The sequence below is a fragment of the Calypte anna genome, chromosome 7 (assembly GCF_003957555.1).
Source record: "Calypte anna isolate BGI_N300 chromosome 7, bCalAnn1_v1.p, whole genome shotgun sequence".
In the NCBI taxonomy this organism is placed as follows: domain Eukaryota; kingdom Metazoa; phylum Chordata; class Aves; order Apodiformes; family Trochilidae; genus Calypte; species Calypte anna.
In genome coordinates this window covers 5,736,201-5,756,020 of record NC_044253.1, presented here as the reverse complement: position 1 = coordinate 5,756,020, position 19,820 = coordinate 5,736,201, and the positions used below count along the sequence as shown (strand labels likewise).

Sequence of the window (19,820 nt, the reverse complement as noted above, 5' to 3'; positions counted from 1 at the left end):
CTTTTCTTTGCTGCAACACAGTGCTAAGAGGGCTAGAGAGCAAGATAATAACTTCACTTAGGTTGAAGCCAGCCCCTGTTTCCCTTTTCAGACTTAAACAGATCATCTTTTTCCAAGGAATGTATATTCTTTACCATTGTAAAACTAGGGCTGGTGGACACTTAAACATTAGAGAAGAATCAGAACCAGCAGGGACCACAGAAGGAAGAAATGTACACCAAACCTGCACATCTGGTGGGTCTAAGAAATCAAAGCCCATCATTGTCTAATTACATCATTGCATATCCACGGGTAAGAAGTCTGAAGGAAGAATTACCCACTCTTCACATATACAACTGCTGCAGCTCATAGGAGTGCAGATTCCTTCCCCCCCTCCCCCTTTTTCTTTTTCCCTTTTTTTTTCCCCCTTTTTTTCCCTTTTTTTTTTAATTTTTTTGTTGTTGTTGTCATAGAAATAGGACTTTCTCATAATATTTGGACTTTGAGCCCTGCATGTGCAACATTCTTTGTGAAATTAGCAGGAGAGCTGTTTATTTGGATTGTGTAGGGAAGCAGCTGGGAGTGTGCTTCATCCGTGGTTCTTTATATTGTCATCCTCTAAAGTTCCCAGTGAGAAGCAGGATCCTGCTAAGTGCTGTCCAATTGAAGTAAAAGGCAACTCTGCCATTGAGACTGGTTCAAAAAAAAACCTGATTTTTGCAGATCAATGTTCAGCACAGACATCATTTTGTTTGCTTCTTGTCATGTGTCTGCCTGGGAGCTGTTCCCTTATTAACACCGGGAGAGCTAAAATGCAAGGGTCTGAAATGGAAATGGTGGTTACAGAAATAGTTGGATTATTTACGATAACAGCACAAACACAGCTACGGGTTTGAAAGACTTTTTTTAAACCTGATAGGAAAACATATTCTTCTCCAGAAGGTTAATGGAAATGATTTTTTTTTTTTTTTACAACTGATGCAGTTACCCAGGGTTGTATCAGCCAGAGGACAAGTACGGAGTCTCGCTATGGTAATTATAATCAGGACAGACCTTCTGCACCAGTTTGTAATCTACGCTGTAGAAAGCAATGTAAATGCAGATAACCTTAAATGGTTTGGAACACAACCAGGAGACATGGCTTTGAGTCTGCTCTTGGTAGCAGATCTTTGAAGGGTCAAAGTTGCACAAGGCAGTTTTTTTGGCGCGGTCTGTTTTTTCGTACTCGATGCGGCAGTTGAAGGACTTGGATTCCTTGGTCTCCAGTGTTGACTGTGGAGATGATTCAAACTCAACCACCTTGGAAGGGGGCACCAGGCTCACAGAAACATTTCCCAAGCCCGTGGAGTTATGTCGGAAATAAACACTGAAGGTCCCATTGCCGTGATCCACGATTTTCCCTGTGATCAGAAGATTCAGCTTTACAGTTTTGATGTTGGAGTGGAAGTCCCCCCATCCAAACATTTTCTTGAATTTCCCAGTTTTTACTATGGGTCTGCGTTTAGTTCGTGCAAGGGATTCCTGAACCTCCGTGATGTTGGACAACCAATCCCAAAAGTTTTCTATGCTGTCTGTGTAGGACACCTGCCCGTTTTTCAGTACTGGGGATGGCTTAACAAAGAGGCGCAAAGGGTTGAGGATCCTGGAGTGGACCACGTTGTCAACCAATGTCTCTGCAGCATCCTTGTCTTCCCAGTCTAGCACGTCTGTGGCTTGTACAACTTGATTGGCATCACAAAATACCTGTTTTGAAACAGCAGGGGAAAAAAAAAATCGTGAGAATAGAGCATGAAGGAAAAAAAAAATAATCAAGATAAAAAAGGAGCCATTCATATTTATTTTTAAACCAACAGGGTCTGAACCGTTCCAGTCAGGTGGGCTACTGTAATGAGCAGTGTCTGCTGCCTCATGAAAGCTCAAGGATTTTACTCAAAATTGCTTACAGAAGGTGCAAAAAGCTCAAGAGGAGTCACCCACAGGGTCAATTGGCTGCATCTCGGGACAGGTCAAGGGCTGTGACGTGAGAGTGAATGGACACCCTTTGCTCATAGGTTTGTTAGATAAAAGTATGCCTAAGGATGGCAGACAACCTGAACAGCAAAGTGGTACCTCAGCTGAAAGATGGAGTGAAATTAGAAACACAATTTTTTTTGGGGGGGGGAATGCTATGAACCCAGGGAAGTAGGAAGCTTCTGATGGCAGCAGGAGCAGACTCTTGTCTGTACCGGCAGAAATCCCGTGGTGATAACGCTGCTGGGGGAAGCTTCCTTTCCACTGGGATGGGAAGCTCCTGCTGAAGCAGTCTCATGTTTATGGATGGTTTTTCAGCCACTTTTAATCCTGCTCCCAAGCTCCAGATGAACTGGGTAATGCTGAGACCAGCTGTCCATCCCCTCTGCCAGGGAAATACCTCCCCCTACACATGGAACTGCCTCTGCTCAGGTGAAACAGGAACCGATACACACGCTCAGCCATCCTTCACCCCAAGACTGGCTTGAGCCACTTACAAGCATTAAAAAAGAGGCTTTGCTGCTGCATTTCCAGATTCCAGCTGGGACCAAGGGCCTGGCAGTGCTGAAATACCAAGAGCTTTGCTCTGTGTCTGCACAGCTGAATAACCTGCTATTTAAAGTACTAATTTAAGTGCACTCCAAAACGTGGGCGCCTCTAGTTGCATTGGTGGTAGCAGCTGATCCAGAGGGAATCACTATTGGAAATCTTAAGGAGAAGTACATATAAATGAAACTGCCTGCTTCACAGGAGCCTCTAACTTTGCTTGTGTTTGCACCCAGCTCTGGCAAGGGCACAGGAACACAAGGAGTTGTCCTCCTGGGCTATATTTCTTTTGTGATGTTTATTGAAATCCATGCAACAGCTCTTTGGATTTTCTCCCCTCTCCTTTTGTGAAGAGATCTGGAGGGCACTGAGTCATCTGTTACTGGTAATACTTCTTGTATGGCTCTTCAGGGGGCTCTCACTCCAAATGAGATAGCAGGCATTGCTTTCTGAACTGCTTGTTTGATATAAAAAGAAATATGTAGGAGTAAGGCTCGGGATGGCTGAGAGATGTTTGTTAATACCAAGTGGGCTTCTCGTGTCGCTGAGGTGTTAGGGCACAATTATTTCCAAACCATGATAGTGGGGTTGCAAGAGTTTTGTCATGCTAAACAATTACCAAGTGATGTGTACTCATAAGATAATGAAAATTCCCCAGAGCTGCAGTGACATGGACTGTTTCATGGGGCAAGGAAATAACTTCCATAGGGTGAGAACACAAAATCATTAATACATTGACTTACAAAGCTGTAATGTTCCTGTTTAAGGCCTAGGTAGCAACCATTAGCCACTGCTGGACGTTGTGATTTACACTTCAGGTAAGTGATTTTTTTTCCTATTAATTCATTTGAAATAGTTTGCAGACTGCAGGATTCTCCAATCTCATCCAAGCTTAATTCTTAACTTTGCTTTGTCCTCCTGCTGTCTTCCACTGATTTCATTATTGAAACGAGACTGCAGGAAAAAGGACTTTGCAGGCTCTGGGTAGGAAATCTGTTGTGTTTTGCAAATGTTTAGTAAAAGAGATCTAACAAAGAACCACCTGGTTCTGCTCAGTACAGGAGAAGGAACAAGGATGCATTGTTCAGGAATGGGAACAATATTTGTGCTTTTTTTAATGCAAAACCTTTGTGTGTGTGTGCATGCAGATTTTTTTTTTTATTTTTTTTTTTTATAAAGCTTTTGGCAAGACAAGGGAACTAAACTAACACATCATTTTCCTCTATGCATTGCAGAGGCCCTTCACTTGCTGACAGCTTTTTTGCTGGTGGCAGGGATGGGCTGATGCTCTTTGTTCAGCTGCTTACAGAGGTTGGTTTGCAATCTCCAGGAAATAAAAAATAAATTACCTGTATTAAAAGAATGCAGAACATGCTGGAAAAAATGATTTCCTCAGCACCTTCTCATTTCACTAGAATGCTTCTCTGTAGTAGAAAATGGTGCTAGTTGGGTGTTTCAAAAATAGTAGCTTGGGGAAGTTTGTGTATATATTTAAATCAATGGCTATTGCTGCAGTTCTCTGCTGTACCTGCATTCTCCCATTCCCTCTACTTCTAAAGAGAAGAAATCACCTCTTCTCTTTCTGTATCACAGAGGCTGTAAAATTTCACCCAGTTACCCCAAAATATCCATTAAACTGAAGATATTTCCCAGGAAGAGACATAATACTGGACCCATTGAGATGTCCAGAATCCACAAGGTGCTTTGCTGTTTTCTTTTGCTGCAGGAACAGCTCAAACCAAAACATGATGTGGTTTACATTTATCTAGTTTTAAACTTCAATCCATTGCTCCTTCTGTGTGCTGCTCTTGAAGGATTGTGACTGCTCTTCAAAATCTTTCTGTTCCATGAATAATCCTGTCCATGGTTGAATTAACATTCCCTGGGAATGATTTTTGAGAAGTGAGCCTGTGTTGGTGAGACACAGGTATTGGTAAATGCTGCATTTTCTCTTTATTTGCCCAAATAAATTTTAATTCTCCTGCTACTTGCTCCCATGCCTTTCTCTGTGGGCAAGGCACCGAGGACAGGCAGGTGCACTCATGCCTGAGCTCATCGTTCTGATGCTTTGGGAATTTTCTCCAGGTTATTCATAGTTCACCAGCAATCATTTCTATAGGGCTCACCCCTGCCAGGAATCATTTAAAAACTCTCACTAATTAGCTGGAATAAATAGATCTGCTGGGATCAACAGCTCTGAAGCACCATTCAGCTCCTCGCTGGTGCTGCCGTGAGTTTTTCATCCCCAAGAAGAGGTGGGAGGAGGGAAGTGGTACTCAGAAACCTCCTCCTGCCCCCAGTTTCACTCATTCTGAGAGGCTTCCAGTGGTCTCTACACCCTCTGCTACCTACACCCCTCCTGAGGCTGTATCTCAGGGGTGTACTTTGTGTCAGCAGCAGCACAGGGGACTTCTGAGGCTTCCTCCCGAGGAGCTGGGTGCTGCCAGGGGGATGCAACATCCATCAGGGGCTGCACAAAAACCTCAGCTTGAACTGGGGGCAAGAGGGGGAGAAGAGAAATAGCTCTGCTTTGTCTGTTTGAAAATTCAATGATTTCAACACATTTATCAAATTTTAAATAATTTATGCCTCGACAGGCCTTATCAATTTTGCAGAGCACAGGCATTAACTGGATACAATGATCTTATATTAGCTTTTTCAGCATCTTAGGCTGGAGCCCAGAAAGATTAATAAAAACTCAGCCCCTCATCAATTAAATGGAAAAACATAAAATTGTGTTCCATTATAGCCTTTTTCTTTTTTATTTTTTTCTCCAAGAAAATGATGATGGGTTCTCATAATTCATCACAACAAGCTGAGCTTGAACTTTACTGATTATTAAATACGTTTTTCCCAAAGGCAGAGGCTGAGCTGGGTTTTATGGGAGCAGATGTGCTTGCTGTCAGGAATGCTTCAAGGAATTCAGGAATTAAGCAACATCTTCTTTCAGCAAGGCTGTATGAGGGACTCATGTTTGTTCCATGTAGTCATGTAGTTAATTTTCATGATCTTAGAAGCCCATGTGCTTGTAAAATGGGTTAATTCATTTACCACTGCAGTTTTTGCTAGGAATGAAAGCTGTGAATTAACAACCTTTCCTACCACACAGGAAAATCCTTCAGGATGCCTCAATCTTCAGCTGCCCAAGAGCATGCTGAGGTTTTTGCTTGGAAATTGTCAACCTTCTTAAAATTCTGCTGGGAAGTGGTTGGATTTGCCTTGAGAAAACAAAATCAGACACATCAACCTGCCCCAAGAAACAGGGATTTGCTTTGCACTGAATCAAAAAAATCTGAAATCTGCACTGATTCCTCCACCTGACTTTAGCTCCCAGCTCCTTGGCCCCTGTGCCAACCTGAGTGCCACTACAGCAGCTGAAAGTGGAAATCAAGTCTGTGCTCTTTGTAACCTCCTGCCACTGGTTTGGAGCTTGTGGTTTGGGTTTTGGTTTTGTGTTTTTTTCTTCTCAGAAGGTGTTTTTTAAATTAGATAAGTATAGAGGAGTTGATACGAGGTACTTATTAGAGCTTGTTTTTCTCAAGTTAAAAAGCCTGTGTGAATACCTGAGGGCCTGAAGGCAGGGGGGTGGCTCATACTAGGAAAATAACAAGAGAGCTCCTCAGAAACACAACTGACTGCTCTGTTTCGTTTCAGTTGGGAAGACAGCACAAAAATGACTTGAAATGTTTGAGCTGAAGGGGCTGCTCAAACATAGCTGCACATTTGGCTGCTTGCTTTACTTTCTTCTCCTGGACTTAAAGAATCACGGAATCATTTTGGTTAGAAGTTACTTTTGAGGTCATTGAGTCCAACCATTTACCAAGTCTGGTGCTGAGCCATGTCCCTCAGCACCACATCTAAACCTCTTTTGAACACCTCCAGGGATGATGACTCCATCACTGCCCTGGGCAGCCTGGGCCAATGCCTGACAACCCTTTTGCTGAAGAAGTTTCTCCTAATATCCCATCTAGACCTTCCCTGGCACATCTGGGGCCATTTTCTCTCATCCTGACACTTGTTACTTAGGAGAAGAGACCTACCCTGGTGTCCTCTTTTCAAGTAGCACCTTTCATGGTGCATTTGATGAGGACCCTTTAGGTGCTGAGGACCACTCTCCCCTTCCTGCTGAGTGGCTGATGGGCCAGCAGCTCAGGAGGCTGCAGGTGGCTGATGGTGCTGCCCAGATCCTGGGGATGGTGAGTGTCAGCCTGGCAGCTCTGTCTGATCCACAAGGAGCCTAGAAGCCACCTGAATCCTCCAAGGACTGGGCAGGTGGGAAGGAATAGAGTGATCAGGGATGTACTTTTCTTAGAACCACAAAAAACAGAAGAAATGAGAAAAGACTGGAGGTGCAGAGGAAGAAGGCTTTTGTGTCCTGTGCAGCTCTGGAAGCAGTGCTTGCAGTTTCACAGAACCACAGAATATTTTATGTTGAAAGAGACCTCCAAGATCACCCAGTCCAACCTTTGACCAACACCATCATCTAACCACAAAACCAGCCTGGAAAAGAGAGGTGCAAGCAGCACACCAGCAAAAGTGGGTGTTAGTAAATTACTGCAGGTCCTGCCCATTTTTCTGGATCAGTTGAGCAGCCCCAGTTGTGTTACACATTTGTCAAATGCTGGGAACTGATTATTTGCCCACCTAAATGAAGAGACCACAGAAGATGCCACCACCATTTGCCCATGCTCATGGAGATGGGGGGATGTGACTATTCAGAAGCTGAGCCTTGTAAGCAGGGATGTCCTTGCTCTCCAGGCACCCAGAATGCTTCTACCACCCCTCACTTGCTGAAATGTAAATTAATAAATACCAGGCAGTTGTTGTGAGTGGCTTTCTCTCTCCTCTCTTGGCCATGGCAGACTGGTGCAAAGATAAAATTCATCTGGGAATTCAGAGTGCATTTGCTTGATTTCTGTCTCATTTTAAAATGGATCCTAAAGAGGGACTATGGGATTCATGGTGCCAGCTTCAGCAAAGATATCCTTTATGGGGGGGAAGTGCAGAGCAGAAAGTGGATTTTCAGAAGATTGGTGGGTTTTCAATGGTCTCAGGACAGAGACAGAGTGCCCAGACTTCTCAGAGTCCTCCAGTCGTGCAGAGGGCTTATACTTTGGAAAATTTTAAAGACTCATGCAGCTATTGCTACCTCTTTACCTGGTGAAAGTTGGACAGAAATCTCCTGTTCAGTAGCTGATGTAATTGGATTGCTTTAACAATTTTGTCCTGTCTCTCGTAGTTAAACTAAAATGACAAGCTGCTTAAGCAGAATAAAAAAGCTTTTGTGATCGACCCTTGTAGCCCATTACATTTTCTGCTTGTAAATGAATCTTACTAAAAAAAAAAAAAAGTCCCCCCCCCCAGTGGGATCCCTCTTGAGAGAAGGGAAGCCATCATCCCTGGAGCACCTCCTGCTACCAGCAATGGGTGATGGGGCTCCCTCCACAGTCACTGCTCCTCAGCATGACTGGGAAAGCCTCAGAAGTAGTGGCAGAAAGAAAATGAGGAGTGGCAGAATAAAACCATCTATTAATACATTAATTGTGAATATTAGCACCATCTGACATAGCATTGCCTGAGAGCCAACCAATCCTGCTGCACATTTAAACACCTGAAAGAGATGGCAGCAAGGGTGAGCCCGAAGCTTTCCCTCACTTCCAGCCTTTTAGCTTTCAGGAGTTTCAAGCTGTCACAGAAGGTGAGGCAGAAAAGAAATAAATTGGAACCATGAAAGGCAATGTGCAACTCAGCACTCTTTTTCCCTCCTGTAAAGTGTTGGGTTCCTCTCCTGCTCTGGCAGCAGGCATGTGGGAAGCTAATGAAGGGTGGTTCATGGCACAGAGCTGAAAGTTTTCCTCCCAAGATCTGAGAGAGAAAGAGCTCTACCTGCATCTGTAGAGACCTAAAGGCTAGGGAAGGTAACAGCTAGAAGTCTTTGCTTTAATGAGAATATGAGATGATAGCATTCAGATAACCCACAGACAAAAATATGACTCTGAAATAAGGGGTATGCTGGGAGAAGTTCCTGTTCAGCTACAATTTCATTGCATGTTTTTAAGCAAAACAGACACTTTGGACTCAGCATTACATTTTACAGAATGACTACTTTGAAATTCTCCAGTGTTTGTGAGAAAAAAATGGACTTTTACTAAAACAGCACCTCAGTAAAGAAATGAAATTGTGAGGAAGAAAAAGCAGAGGAAAAGAGTGAAAATTAAAACCAAAGCCTGCAAGGATTTCCTTTTCCAAAAATGCATTTGGAAAGTATGGATCATTTTTCCCACCACCCTGTGGAGTAGATTTAGCTTCCTTCCAGCCACAATTTGGCAAATTGCTTTGAGCACAGCTTTTAAATGATACTCACACATTCTCTTGATCTACCTTTTTGGTGAAAGAAAACTTTTTCCGATAAATACTTCTTGCAAAACAAAAATGTGCACAAATTCTGCTCTTAAAGACTTCACCTCTCTTGTCCTTGTGGTTTGCTGCTTTGTTTGTTTGTTTCTTTTTCTTCCTTAAGTGGTTATCTTATTTGTATGTTTATAGAGGAATATCTCTTCTACTTTTGCCTAATATCACTAAGTAGTTTTTTCTTTACTACAGATGAGGAGGATCCAGTTTCTCTCGAAGGGTGAAGTCACACAAATATAAACCATTCTGTGAATGGGCTGAAAAAGTTTTATACAAAAAGATCTAATTCACTTACAATATAGAAAATTTCCACTTTATATACATATATATTTGTTCTTAGTAATATGTAAAAAATATTAAACATTCAAGAATAATGCCTGCTTCATCATAGGACAAATGAAATGCTGTTGTAGCTGGGTCAGTGATCCCCCTGGTTGTCTACAGTGTCTTGGATTATGTTAGGGCTTGACTGTCCTTCAGCAAATAAAATGAAAAGGTCGCTGAGTTTATAACATACAAGTGGAATAATCTAAGGTGGGACTTCTGAAGGACCAAAAGCTGAAACTCTGACTGTGACATTGTTTCTGCTCTCTCCATAACCCTCTCCTTGTGCCTGGCACGACCCTGCTAGTGCAAAGTGGATCACTCAGCCCTGGTGAGGCCACACCTTGAGTACTGTGTCCAGTTCTGGGCCCCTCAGTTCAGGAAGGAGATTGAGGTCCTGGAGCAGGTCCAAAGGAGGCAACCAAGCTGGTGAAGGGACTTGAGCACAGACCCTATGAGGAGAGGCTGAGGGAGCTGGGGGTGTTCAGCCTAAAGAAGAGGCAGCTCAGGGGAGACCTCATCACTCTCTACAACTCCCTGAAAGGAGGTTGGAGCCAGGGGGGGTTGGGCTCTTTTCCTAGGCAACTCTCAGCAAGACAAGAGGGCACGGTCTTAAGTTGTGCCAGGGGAAGTTTAGGTTGGATATTAGAAAGAATTTCTTTACGGAGAGGGTGACCAGACATTGGAATGGGCTGCCCAGGGAGGTAGTGGATTCTCCATCCCTGGAGATACTTAAAGAGACTGGATGTGGCACTCAGTGCCATGGGCTGGGAACCGCAACGGTGGTTCAAGGGTTGGACTTGATGATCTCTGAGGTCCCTTCCAACCCAGCCAATTCTATGATTCTATGATTCTATGAGGTACTTGTCCATCTTCCAGAAATCACAATTCCTGCTATGATGACCTATAAAAAAGGAACAGATTTTTCAGGTTCTTTTTGAGTCACTGTGGATATTCATTTCAAATCCAGCCTGTGCTCTCCCAGTCTGTTTTGCACTGAGCTTCACTGGTGCTACAGACACCTGTAATGTCTTACAGGACTCAGGCTTCTGCTTTTAGGATGAGGGTCTGACATTTGATTCATCTGTGAAGCTGGGGAGGTGCCCCAGATGTTTTTCATCTCCTCTGAAGTCACAGTGCCCCTTGTAGACACTGCTCAGCAGCTTGCAGGGCCCAAACATGAACAATCCTCCTCTCACCCCACACCACCATGGGGTTTCTCTGCTCCTTTGCCAAGACAGCACCTGCTGCCCAGCCCTCTGCTGAACTTTACAGTTAATAATTTCCCCTCCTACTTATTTCCTTAATGCCCGGGAGATTTCGCCTTACATTTAGCTGAGATCAGTTCATTAAAATACTAATTTCAAACTGTAATTATCTGTTGGTGAGCACTGCCGGGTGGAGCAGCGGTGGCACTGATGGGCTCTCCACTGCAGGAGACTTCACAGATGCTCAGGTCCCTTGAAGCTCCTGGCAGGAGACACTGTGGCACCCAGCTAGGGGCAGGCTTGCAAGGATTCTTTTTTGTTGTTGTTTTTTTTTGGAGAATGTTTTGAGAATCATAGTTAACCCTTGAGACTATTTTATGTGCTGGGGAAAATGCACTGGCAGCAAACTGCTGCATCTGCTAGAAAGGAGCCTGATTTTACAGAAGTTGTCATGGAGGTTTTGTGTGCCTTGTAAATTTTAAATTAAAAATCAATTACAGAACAGCCTTTAATCTCATCTTCAGGGTTGATTCACACTTGGATGCAAACTCTGAGACCCTGAGTGACCTATCCCCACACTAAGTATGACCCAGCAAAGGCTGATTTTCTATCTCACTGCACACGTGCCACAATTCTGTATTATTTTTTTGCCTGCATTACGAGGAAGAGAGTTTTAATAATGGAGCCAGATTAAAGGAATAAAAGGATGCTTCTGACAACTTAGAAACAGGGAGAAGCTGTGCATTTCTAGCAGATTTCCAGCTCTGTATTATTACCATGCGTTAGAGATGATTAACAAAGAAAAATATTACAGTTATCTGCTCCCTTTGAGAGTCTAACTAATGAACCTCTAACAGCTGCTGTTGAAAACTCAGTAGCACTATCACTATCCATTTCAAGACAAAGCCCAGCTGACAGATGTTTGAAGTGATAAATCAGGCTGCACAAGGATTAAAATAACAAGCCCCAAATGGCCTTTAAAAGACAAAGGTGCTGCAGCAAACTATTTTCAGCCTCTTTGGATACTGTCAGAAGTTAGATCACTGATACAATTATCTTGCAAAACAGTAATGACCAAAGTAATATGTTATAAAAAAATCTAACAATGGCAGTACTTGGGCCAAGTTTTTGAAAAGAACAGGTTTTAGAGTCATTTGTGCTTTTAATGGCAGAACTGAGAATGCCTCTGCCCTGAATATTGCTTCTGGGGATGAGTTATGAAAAGTGAGCACTGGGCTGAAGCATAAAATGTAACTGAATTGCCTTCTTGTACATTTTAATTAATCCTATTTTAAAGCAAGGAGTTACATTTTAATAGGCAATGAACACCATTATTTAAATAAGGCATTAGATTTTTTTTGTGGGGCTTCACTGCAGGCTGAATTTCCTGACAAACTCTCCCTGACCTGAGTGAGATGCAGCACCCGTTCCTGGAGGACACCCTGTGCTTGCCAGCCCTGCTGTGGAGAGGGAACTGAAACCAAGTCCAAGTTCCTGAATTTTTTCTCAGTTTTCACTGTTAAAAATTTTGTCAGAGGGTGTGTGACCCTCTGTCAGGTTAGGAAGGAAATGTTTGGTTTAAAGAATTAAAAAAAAAGACATTTTCCTGGCTTGGACAAGGTCCTGCTGCAGAACTGGTTAACTGAGGTTATCCAGGGACTCTTGATGATTCCTCCCGAATCCTCCTGCTCTTTGAAGAACTTGTGTGGATGCATCCCAGAGTCCATCAGCTGGGCAGGGATGAGGGGGGATGATTATTAATCTCAGTTTCAAAGCTTTCTTCCAGAAAACCCATTTCCCTGTTTACTTCAAGCATGATATTCCTTCCTGGAAACCCTAATTTTTGTTTCCCACACATCAGACCCAAGCTGTGGCAAACTGTGGGAGTTGCTCAGTGCATTCCTGCCATGTCCCTAAGGTAAATATTTCTGCTTAAAATGCCTTGTGATGCAAACTGGGGAGGATTCCAGGAGCAGGCTGGGTTGCTGGGGGTGCAGAGGGAGAAGGTGACCTGCTGCTCCATAGGAAATACAAGGGCTGCTGGGGTGCCTGGAGATGCAGGCTTAGAGGCTGAGGATGCTTCAGGGTGACACACAGGGGAGATGCTTCTCCTCCACTGATGTCTTTTCCATAGCTGGAGGCCCTCTGAGAAGAGCCTGGATAGCAGGGGTGCAGCCTTCCCAGGCCTGGAAGTGTTCAAGGCCAGGTTGGATGGGGCTTGGAGCAACCTGGGCTGGTGGGAGGTGTCCCTGCCCGTGCAGGGGGGTTGGATTTGATGATCTGAAAGGTCCCTTCCAACCTAAACCATTCTATGATCCTATGATCCTATGTCTTCTCCATGAGCTGGAGGTCCTTTGGGATGAACCTGGCTAGCAGGGGTGCAGCCTTCCCAGGACTGGAAATGTTCAAGGCCAGGCTGGATGGGGCTTGGAGCAACTTGGGTTGGTGGGAAGCATCCCTGCCTGTGCAGGGGGGTTGGATTTGATGATCTTAAAGGTCCCTTCCAACCAAAACCATTCTATGATCCCATAACTCTATCCCTGTACTCAACCCCCAACCCTTGCTTGGGTAGCAGCCCCTTCTCTCCCCCAGCACCATGGCTTGGGGCTGAAGCCTGGGGGTTGTCTTCCCACCATGTATCCAGGTGGGAAAGCTGGGATTGGTCTGGGAGCTGCAGTGCTGGCTCACAGCTTCTTTCCTCCCTGCAGTCTGTCTGCAAGACCAAGGCAGTTTTCTAAATTAAATTAAAATCTTTCTCCTTTTCAAACCACTTAGCGTGAGGTAGCACATTGGGGCACTTGGAGATGTTTTATTGCTGCCTACACACATGCATGCATGCTGCTTTCCTAAATGAATTGCTCTCTTAAAGAAGAGAAAATCATTGACTGAAGCTGCCTTATTATTAAGTTTTAAGGTAAAACAATATTAGCCTTTGCTGAGCAGCAGCCAGCCCCGCCTGCAGCCATTGTGTGCTGCATAATGAGATAGGAACTGGGAGTTCATACTGTAAGGTCCTATTGAAACCCAGTTTTAATCCTTTTTAATTTACTCAGCCATCTTTTATGCCCCCAGAAAGAATGAAAAAAAAAATAAAACAACAACAACAAAAAAAAACAAACCCCAAAATTCCTTTCGCCCTTAATTTGTCTCGTGGTTTGAAGATTTGGGAAACAGTTTGAGATTAGTTGGTCAAATATTTTCTCAATTAAAAGCCTTTTTAAAGAGAAACATTTTCCTTAGCACTTTTCTAGCTATTTATTAGTATAAAAATTCACCTTTTTTGATTACTTTTTAAAACACACACACAAACCACAAATAGTCCCATTCAAGAGCAGCACTAGCTACATGAAATGCTAATTCCAAAATGAAATTATACATCTGAGACACTTCAAAAATTACAAAATTTGAAATCTAGTCACCAGGTAAGTTTTAACAAGACTTAGTTAGAAGAGGGTTAGTCATCTGTCCTGTTATAACAAATCCATCACTGTGGTTTAAAAGAGGGAGGAAGGTCTGAGATCTAGTTTGACTGGAAGGATGTCAGGATATGTGCCCAGCTTGCTCCCTTTTAGTAATTTACTGAGATATTTAATATCTAAGATCTTTGTACATGTGCTGTAAGAGCAGAAAGAAAGAAGGGCTTGCATCAGATGAAAATGTTATGTTCTAGCACAATAGGAGTTAATACAAATTGCTGTCATTTGCATATAAAAATATAATTTCGAACCTATTTGCTCCACATGTGTCGTATCTGTATCAAACAAAAAGGGAACACATTCAAGGCATCTTTACATCTTTCAGTCTTCCTTTTATTGTGAATTGCTGTGCACATAACCCCAAGTATTAATTTGGTCTCATCCCACAATGCAGTTGATGTATTTCAATTGGCACATAAAGAATAACATTTTCAGGTTGTACAAAAGAGCCGTACTGGCAGGGTGCTTGCAGTTGGTGAAATAAGCACTAAAGGCAGATAAATCACCCACTGGAGGACTGGGAGAGGGAGAAATGGGGCTCTGGCACATTGCTTTTAAGGCACAGGCATCTAAAATGTATACCCTAGGAAATGTACAATCCTAGAAACAAAGCAGCAGGGAGTGTTCTCTTTGGATGCATACTAAAATTTTAGAGGACGGGAGATATAAAAGCAGAACCTTAAAAAGTCTTCCCTGTGTGGGAAATGCAAATTGGAATGCAAATTTCAGTGGATCCCTGTGTTGTAACAGCAAACAGTGCCCCAAACCTTTGACTACAAAACTTCCAAAGACCTAAACAGGAGGTTTGGTTTTGGAGTTTTGAGCATTCAGTGAGAAATCTCAGCTCTGCTGACTTTGTCAGCTTCACTCACAGCATTTTTTCCCAAAAAAAGTTTTGATAACCCTACATGATCCACGCTTCTCCATTAACAACCCCTGTGACTCCCTCCCCTCCTCCTGGACTTGACCATTCATGCTAAAAACCTCAAAATGTTCCTTTTGTACCTTGCTGTTCAAAGTTCTTAGAGGCTTTTTCTTTACCCATTGACCATAGTCTGGCAGATAAATGAATTTTCTTCCAAAATGGAATTTTCTGATTTAAGATTCACTCTGAAAGTAACCACTCTGAAGTAATCAGGCCCCACTACTTTTTAAAAAGCTGAACAAGCCAGTCCTGAAGGATCTATAATTGCAAATAAGACTTGTAGGGCATTGCTTCATTCATGCTCTGCCTGAAAGAGTCCAATACAGAATACAACTTTTTTTTCATTAAACAGCCAAATTCTGAGCCTATGTAACAAACCCAACCACAGTCCATAAATGGATTTGGGACTGAATGTTAACAAGTGCCATGAGAAACCTCAAAACCCAAATGAACTAGAGTGAGGAAGAATAAATAGTTCTTACAGTAAGAGAGGGAAGCTGATAAGCAGAAAGTACAAGAACTGGGGATGTGTAAACAAAATCAGGCTTGAAAAGTCACACATTCCTTCTGTTTTCATACAGATTGTGGACATCAAAGAGGGAAACAAACCTAGAGGTGACTGCTGCCTAGACCAGAGCAGGGAATAAGCCTATGACAAGTAAAAACCAGCTCTGTTGTACATGTAGTAAACCAGCTCCTGCAGGTCCCAAAGGTGGTTCCAGAGGCACCATAAGTAATCCCTTGTATTAAAACTGAACGTGATGTCCTTCTTGATCCTTGAAAAGATTTTTTGAAGTCTGTATGTATGTGCATGACTGAATCAGGAACAAAAATGTGATTTTATTTATTTTGGGTCTCCTTGGTCAGGCAAATGAATGGTGTTACATCAAATAATATCACAACTCCTGATGCCTATGGAAGTGCCAGTTGTTTGTGAGGGAAGGGAAGGGATTGTTCATCTGTCCTGCCTGCCTGCACTGCTGCAGGGATAAGGATGAAGGGGGCAGATTTAATCTGGACTGAGCATTCCCATCAAGTTATGCAGAGTAAATGCATGCCAGTGTGTCACTGGTTTTGGGTCAGGAACTTGTAAATTAATCTGGATTCCCTGTTCATCTTGGCTGAGGTTGATGCAGAGAATCTTCCAACTCCTGGCTGAGGAGTAGCAGCTTCCTTCTTCCACAAGCCATGCACAGAGGAGAGCAGAGCAGCTGGATGTGCATTGGGAAACAAGGATTAATATCACCAACATGCAGAAAACAAGAAGCTTTAATACATTAGCTCACCAAACAGAGAGCTGGTATTTCCAAATCATGCTCCAGAAAAGAAAATCTTGGCAGATCTCCTTCCAGTCAGCAAAGGCCAACACCTCATTAGTGCAGATAAGATGGATGTGGCTCGTGTTCAACTTTGCTTAGGGCCCAGCTGAATTTCAGCCAAAATTCTGATGCCTGAATATGGATCAAAATGTCCAAACCATTTTGATGTGCACTTCATTGCTGATCAATACAGAGGAGGAGATGTTTCCTCTGAGGTGCCAACAACATACTTCATTTAGCTGCTTTTCTGCCTTTGTCTTCACTGTCACCACACAGGATAAAGGTAGCACAGATCTGAGTGTAGTGGACCAAAACAATCAGACGCCTCTGATTACCGAGAAGTGGGTGTGAGCCGGTATCAAATCCACCTGTGCCCAATTAGGGCAGGCCCCCTATTGAGCATGTGCAAGACCAGGGGGCCAATAAAAGGTGAAACTCACAGCCACAGACTAGCTCACTCCCAAGCACTGTATTACCTTTATTGTGCCACTAGCACTCATCGCCTCCAAGGTGAGGCTCTTGTGGCGCAGCTGGTTAAGACCCAGTACTGCAATGCCGAAGGCCCCGGGTTTGAGACTCCACAGAGAGCCTCACCTTGGAGGCGATGAGCGCTAGTGGCACAATAAAGGTAATACAGTGCTTGGGAGTGAGCTAGTCTGTGGCTGTGAGTTTCACCTTTTATTGGCCCCCTGGTCTTGCACATGCTCAATAGGGGGCCTGCCCTAATTGGGCACAGGTGGATTTGATACCGGCTCACACCCACTTCTCGGTAATCAGAGGCGTCTGATTGTTTTGGTCCACTACACCTGGGGAAGGAGGAGGGGTGGCTATGCTGTTGGTTTGCTCCTCTCTTGGGTTTGGGATGCTGCTTTCCTGCCCCCACAGCCAGACCAGGATGTTCTCATCACACTTCCTCTCTTCAGGAATGAGAGGTGCTCCCACTCAGGTCTGGGTTCAGGAGAAGATGATGGAAGCCTTGCCCTCATCTTCCCTGCTCAGCGCATTACTTGCTGGTGCCATCCCACCTTAATTTGGAAGGATGTAAGTAAGTTAAGGATGAAAGGTCAGGCACAATTTGATGTTCTACATCTAGAGATGTATAAGGACACAGAGATCCTGGAATGTGTCCAGAGAAAAGCCACAGAAATGCTCAGAGGGCTCTGGAGCAGCTCCCTGGGAAGCCAGGCTGAGGGATTGGGGTTGTTCAGCCAGGAGAAGAGGAGGCTCTGAGGTGACCTTAGAGCAACCTTCCAATATCTGAAGGGGCTACAAGAAAGATGGGGGAGGGCTTTGGACATGGGTGTGTAGTGAGGGGACAAGGGGAAATGGTTTCAGACTTGAAGAGGGGAGATTTAGGTTGGACATTAGGAAGAAATTCTTTAGTTTGAGGGTGATGAGACCCTGGCACAGGTTGCCCAAGGAAGCTGTGGCTGTCCCATTCCTGGCAGTGTCCAAGGTCAGGTTGGATGGGGCTTGAAGCAACCTGGGCTGGTGGGAGGTGTCCCTGCTCATGCAGGGGGGTTAGGACTGGATGAGCTTTAAGGTCCCTTCCAACCCAAACCATTCTGTGTTTCTATGTATGTGATTTTCTGTACATTAAGTCCAAAGCTAAATGTGCTGGGTCATTCTTGGTAAAAAAAATCTTGTCTTTCACAAGACTACAGGAGGAAAACACTCCATGCCAGAAGTCAGACCCATGCAGCCATCCACAAGTTTCAATAAGAAGGAGCTGGAGAGCAAATTGGCTGCAGATTGAACTTCTCCTGTCTGACAGCTACAGGTGAGGCTCCCCAAAATATCTGATCCCTGTGATCATGACAACAGAGAATTATAACACCAGGCAGTCTGAGAGAATTTATTCTGCTGTAAGTCAAGAATGGCAAACCACTGCCTGTGGTTTTAGTTATTCATATGATGTGATAAATGACTGAACATGTGCTTAAATGCTCCACCCATGGCTTCAACTGAGTATCTCTCATATCTCTCTGGCTAATATTATCATCAAACCTTGGTTTACAATCTGCAAATTCATATAAAATCCTTCCCAGCAGTGCTGCACAAAATGCTTCTTGCAGAACCATTCCCTTTCTGACTTCCTTCATGCCTGTGTTGTATACAGAGCAAACAGAGGGAATCAAATCACATGATGTACAAAAGGAGTGGAAAATAGGGCCTTACTTGCTCCCAGTAGTAAAGAAATGTAGTGTTAAGATTTGAAGCTCATTTCCAATTTTCTGTGTTTGTAACATGGTCTCCAAACAGTGCATTATCTCACATACCAGATGTGCAGAGGTACAACAGGGTGTGATAAGTATGGAATTTCAGTCCTATTTCTTTTTTACTGTTTTGAGTCAAATCTTTGTTCTGATTTTAATTCAAGGATTTTTTTTTTGTTGTTGTTGATGTTTTTTCTCTTTTTTTTTTTTTTTTTTTTTCTTTTTTTTCTTTTTATTTTTTTTCTTTCTGTGTGCTTTGGGGGTGGGAGAGAAGTGGGGGGTTTGATGTTCAGTTATGGAAATGGAAAAAGAAATCATTGGGGACTGAGAGTACTTTAAGTTAACAACAGAAGAGAAATCAGCATCCAAACCTCTAATTTTATTAAATTGGTGTAGAAGTATAGAAAAAACTTGTGCTGATGTGATTAACTCCACTTATGTGGAACTTGCCCCCAAGACAGCAGCCTCTTGGCTGACACAAGCAGCTGCATTTGGAACTGAAATAAAGTGATTTCTCACTGCAATGAGAGATCTTGAAAGTTACTGAACCACACTCAAACGCTGTTCTGAAAATACTATTTGGATATTAAGCAATTTGAGCACATTTCAGTGTTACTATGAGGTGGTAGTAGTAGTAAAAAGAATAATAACCATCATCATCATCTGTCTCAGCTGAGAGGTGACAACCTCAGAAAGCAGTCAAATGGTGTTGCAGGAGCATGTGTTTCATGGATAAATAAGATGGAAATAGAAGAAATAAAACTTTGCGCAAGGATGAGTGTAAAATTTGGATCCAGCCTGCTAATTTTCTGGTATGTTAAATAGTTTTAGAGAACTGGAAGGTGGGAGTTTCAGCCCGAGGGAAGGCAGACCTCAGTGGGGGAAAACTGGCTTTATTCTTCAAGGCACATTTTGGTCTTGCTGTTTCTCCAGGAAGGTTCCTTTGCCTGCAGGGAGTCATTGAGTGCTCTCTGGATTCAAAGGAAACTCCTTGCTGGTTTATGTGGGTTTCAACTGGTGCCCAATGCCTGAACATCAGCTTGGTGTTGATGTGAAGACAGTTTCTGTGGAAGATGAAAAGGTTCCTTGCAGGCTGAAATGGCTGAGCACCTTTAGAGAAGCTGAGCATAAAGCACAGTGCTTCCAGTCATCCACAAATGAGCTAATTAATTTTTTTTTTCCTCTCGTATACTCTACAGTCCAATTAAGCTGCTAAGCCAATCATCTTGAAATAAATCAACCATATTGTTACATAATTCTTCTTAATAAACAGAGATATCATGATGTGAACTGGGTTCTAGGAGTGCCAGATGCTCCTAAACAGGGAGTCTGATTTATTTCATTGATTTTGAGAAGCAACTCATTCATGTGTGATAGCTTTTGTCATCCCAAATGATAATTCTTAT

General features: G+C 43.3%; 1 protein-coding gene across 1 annotated transcript in view; it reads right to left on the bottom strand.

The window, feature by feature from the left end:
- Nucleotides 1-978: 978 nt before the first annotated feature.
- The window catches only part of NXPH2 (neurexophilin 2), a 38,828-nt gene continuing 19,986 nt past the window's right edge, over nucleotides 979-19,820 (bottom strand). The window contains exon 2 of the mRNA XM_008494371.2: nucleotides 979-1,722. Coding sequence (XP_008492593.1) covers nucleotides 979-1,722 — 744 coding nt within the window. The remainder of the gene's footprint in view (nucleotides 1,723-19,820) is intronic.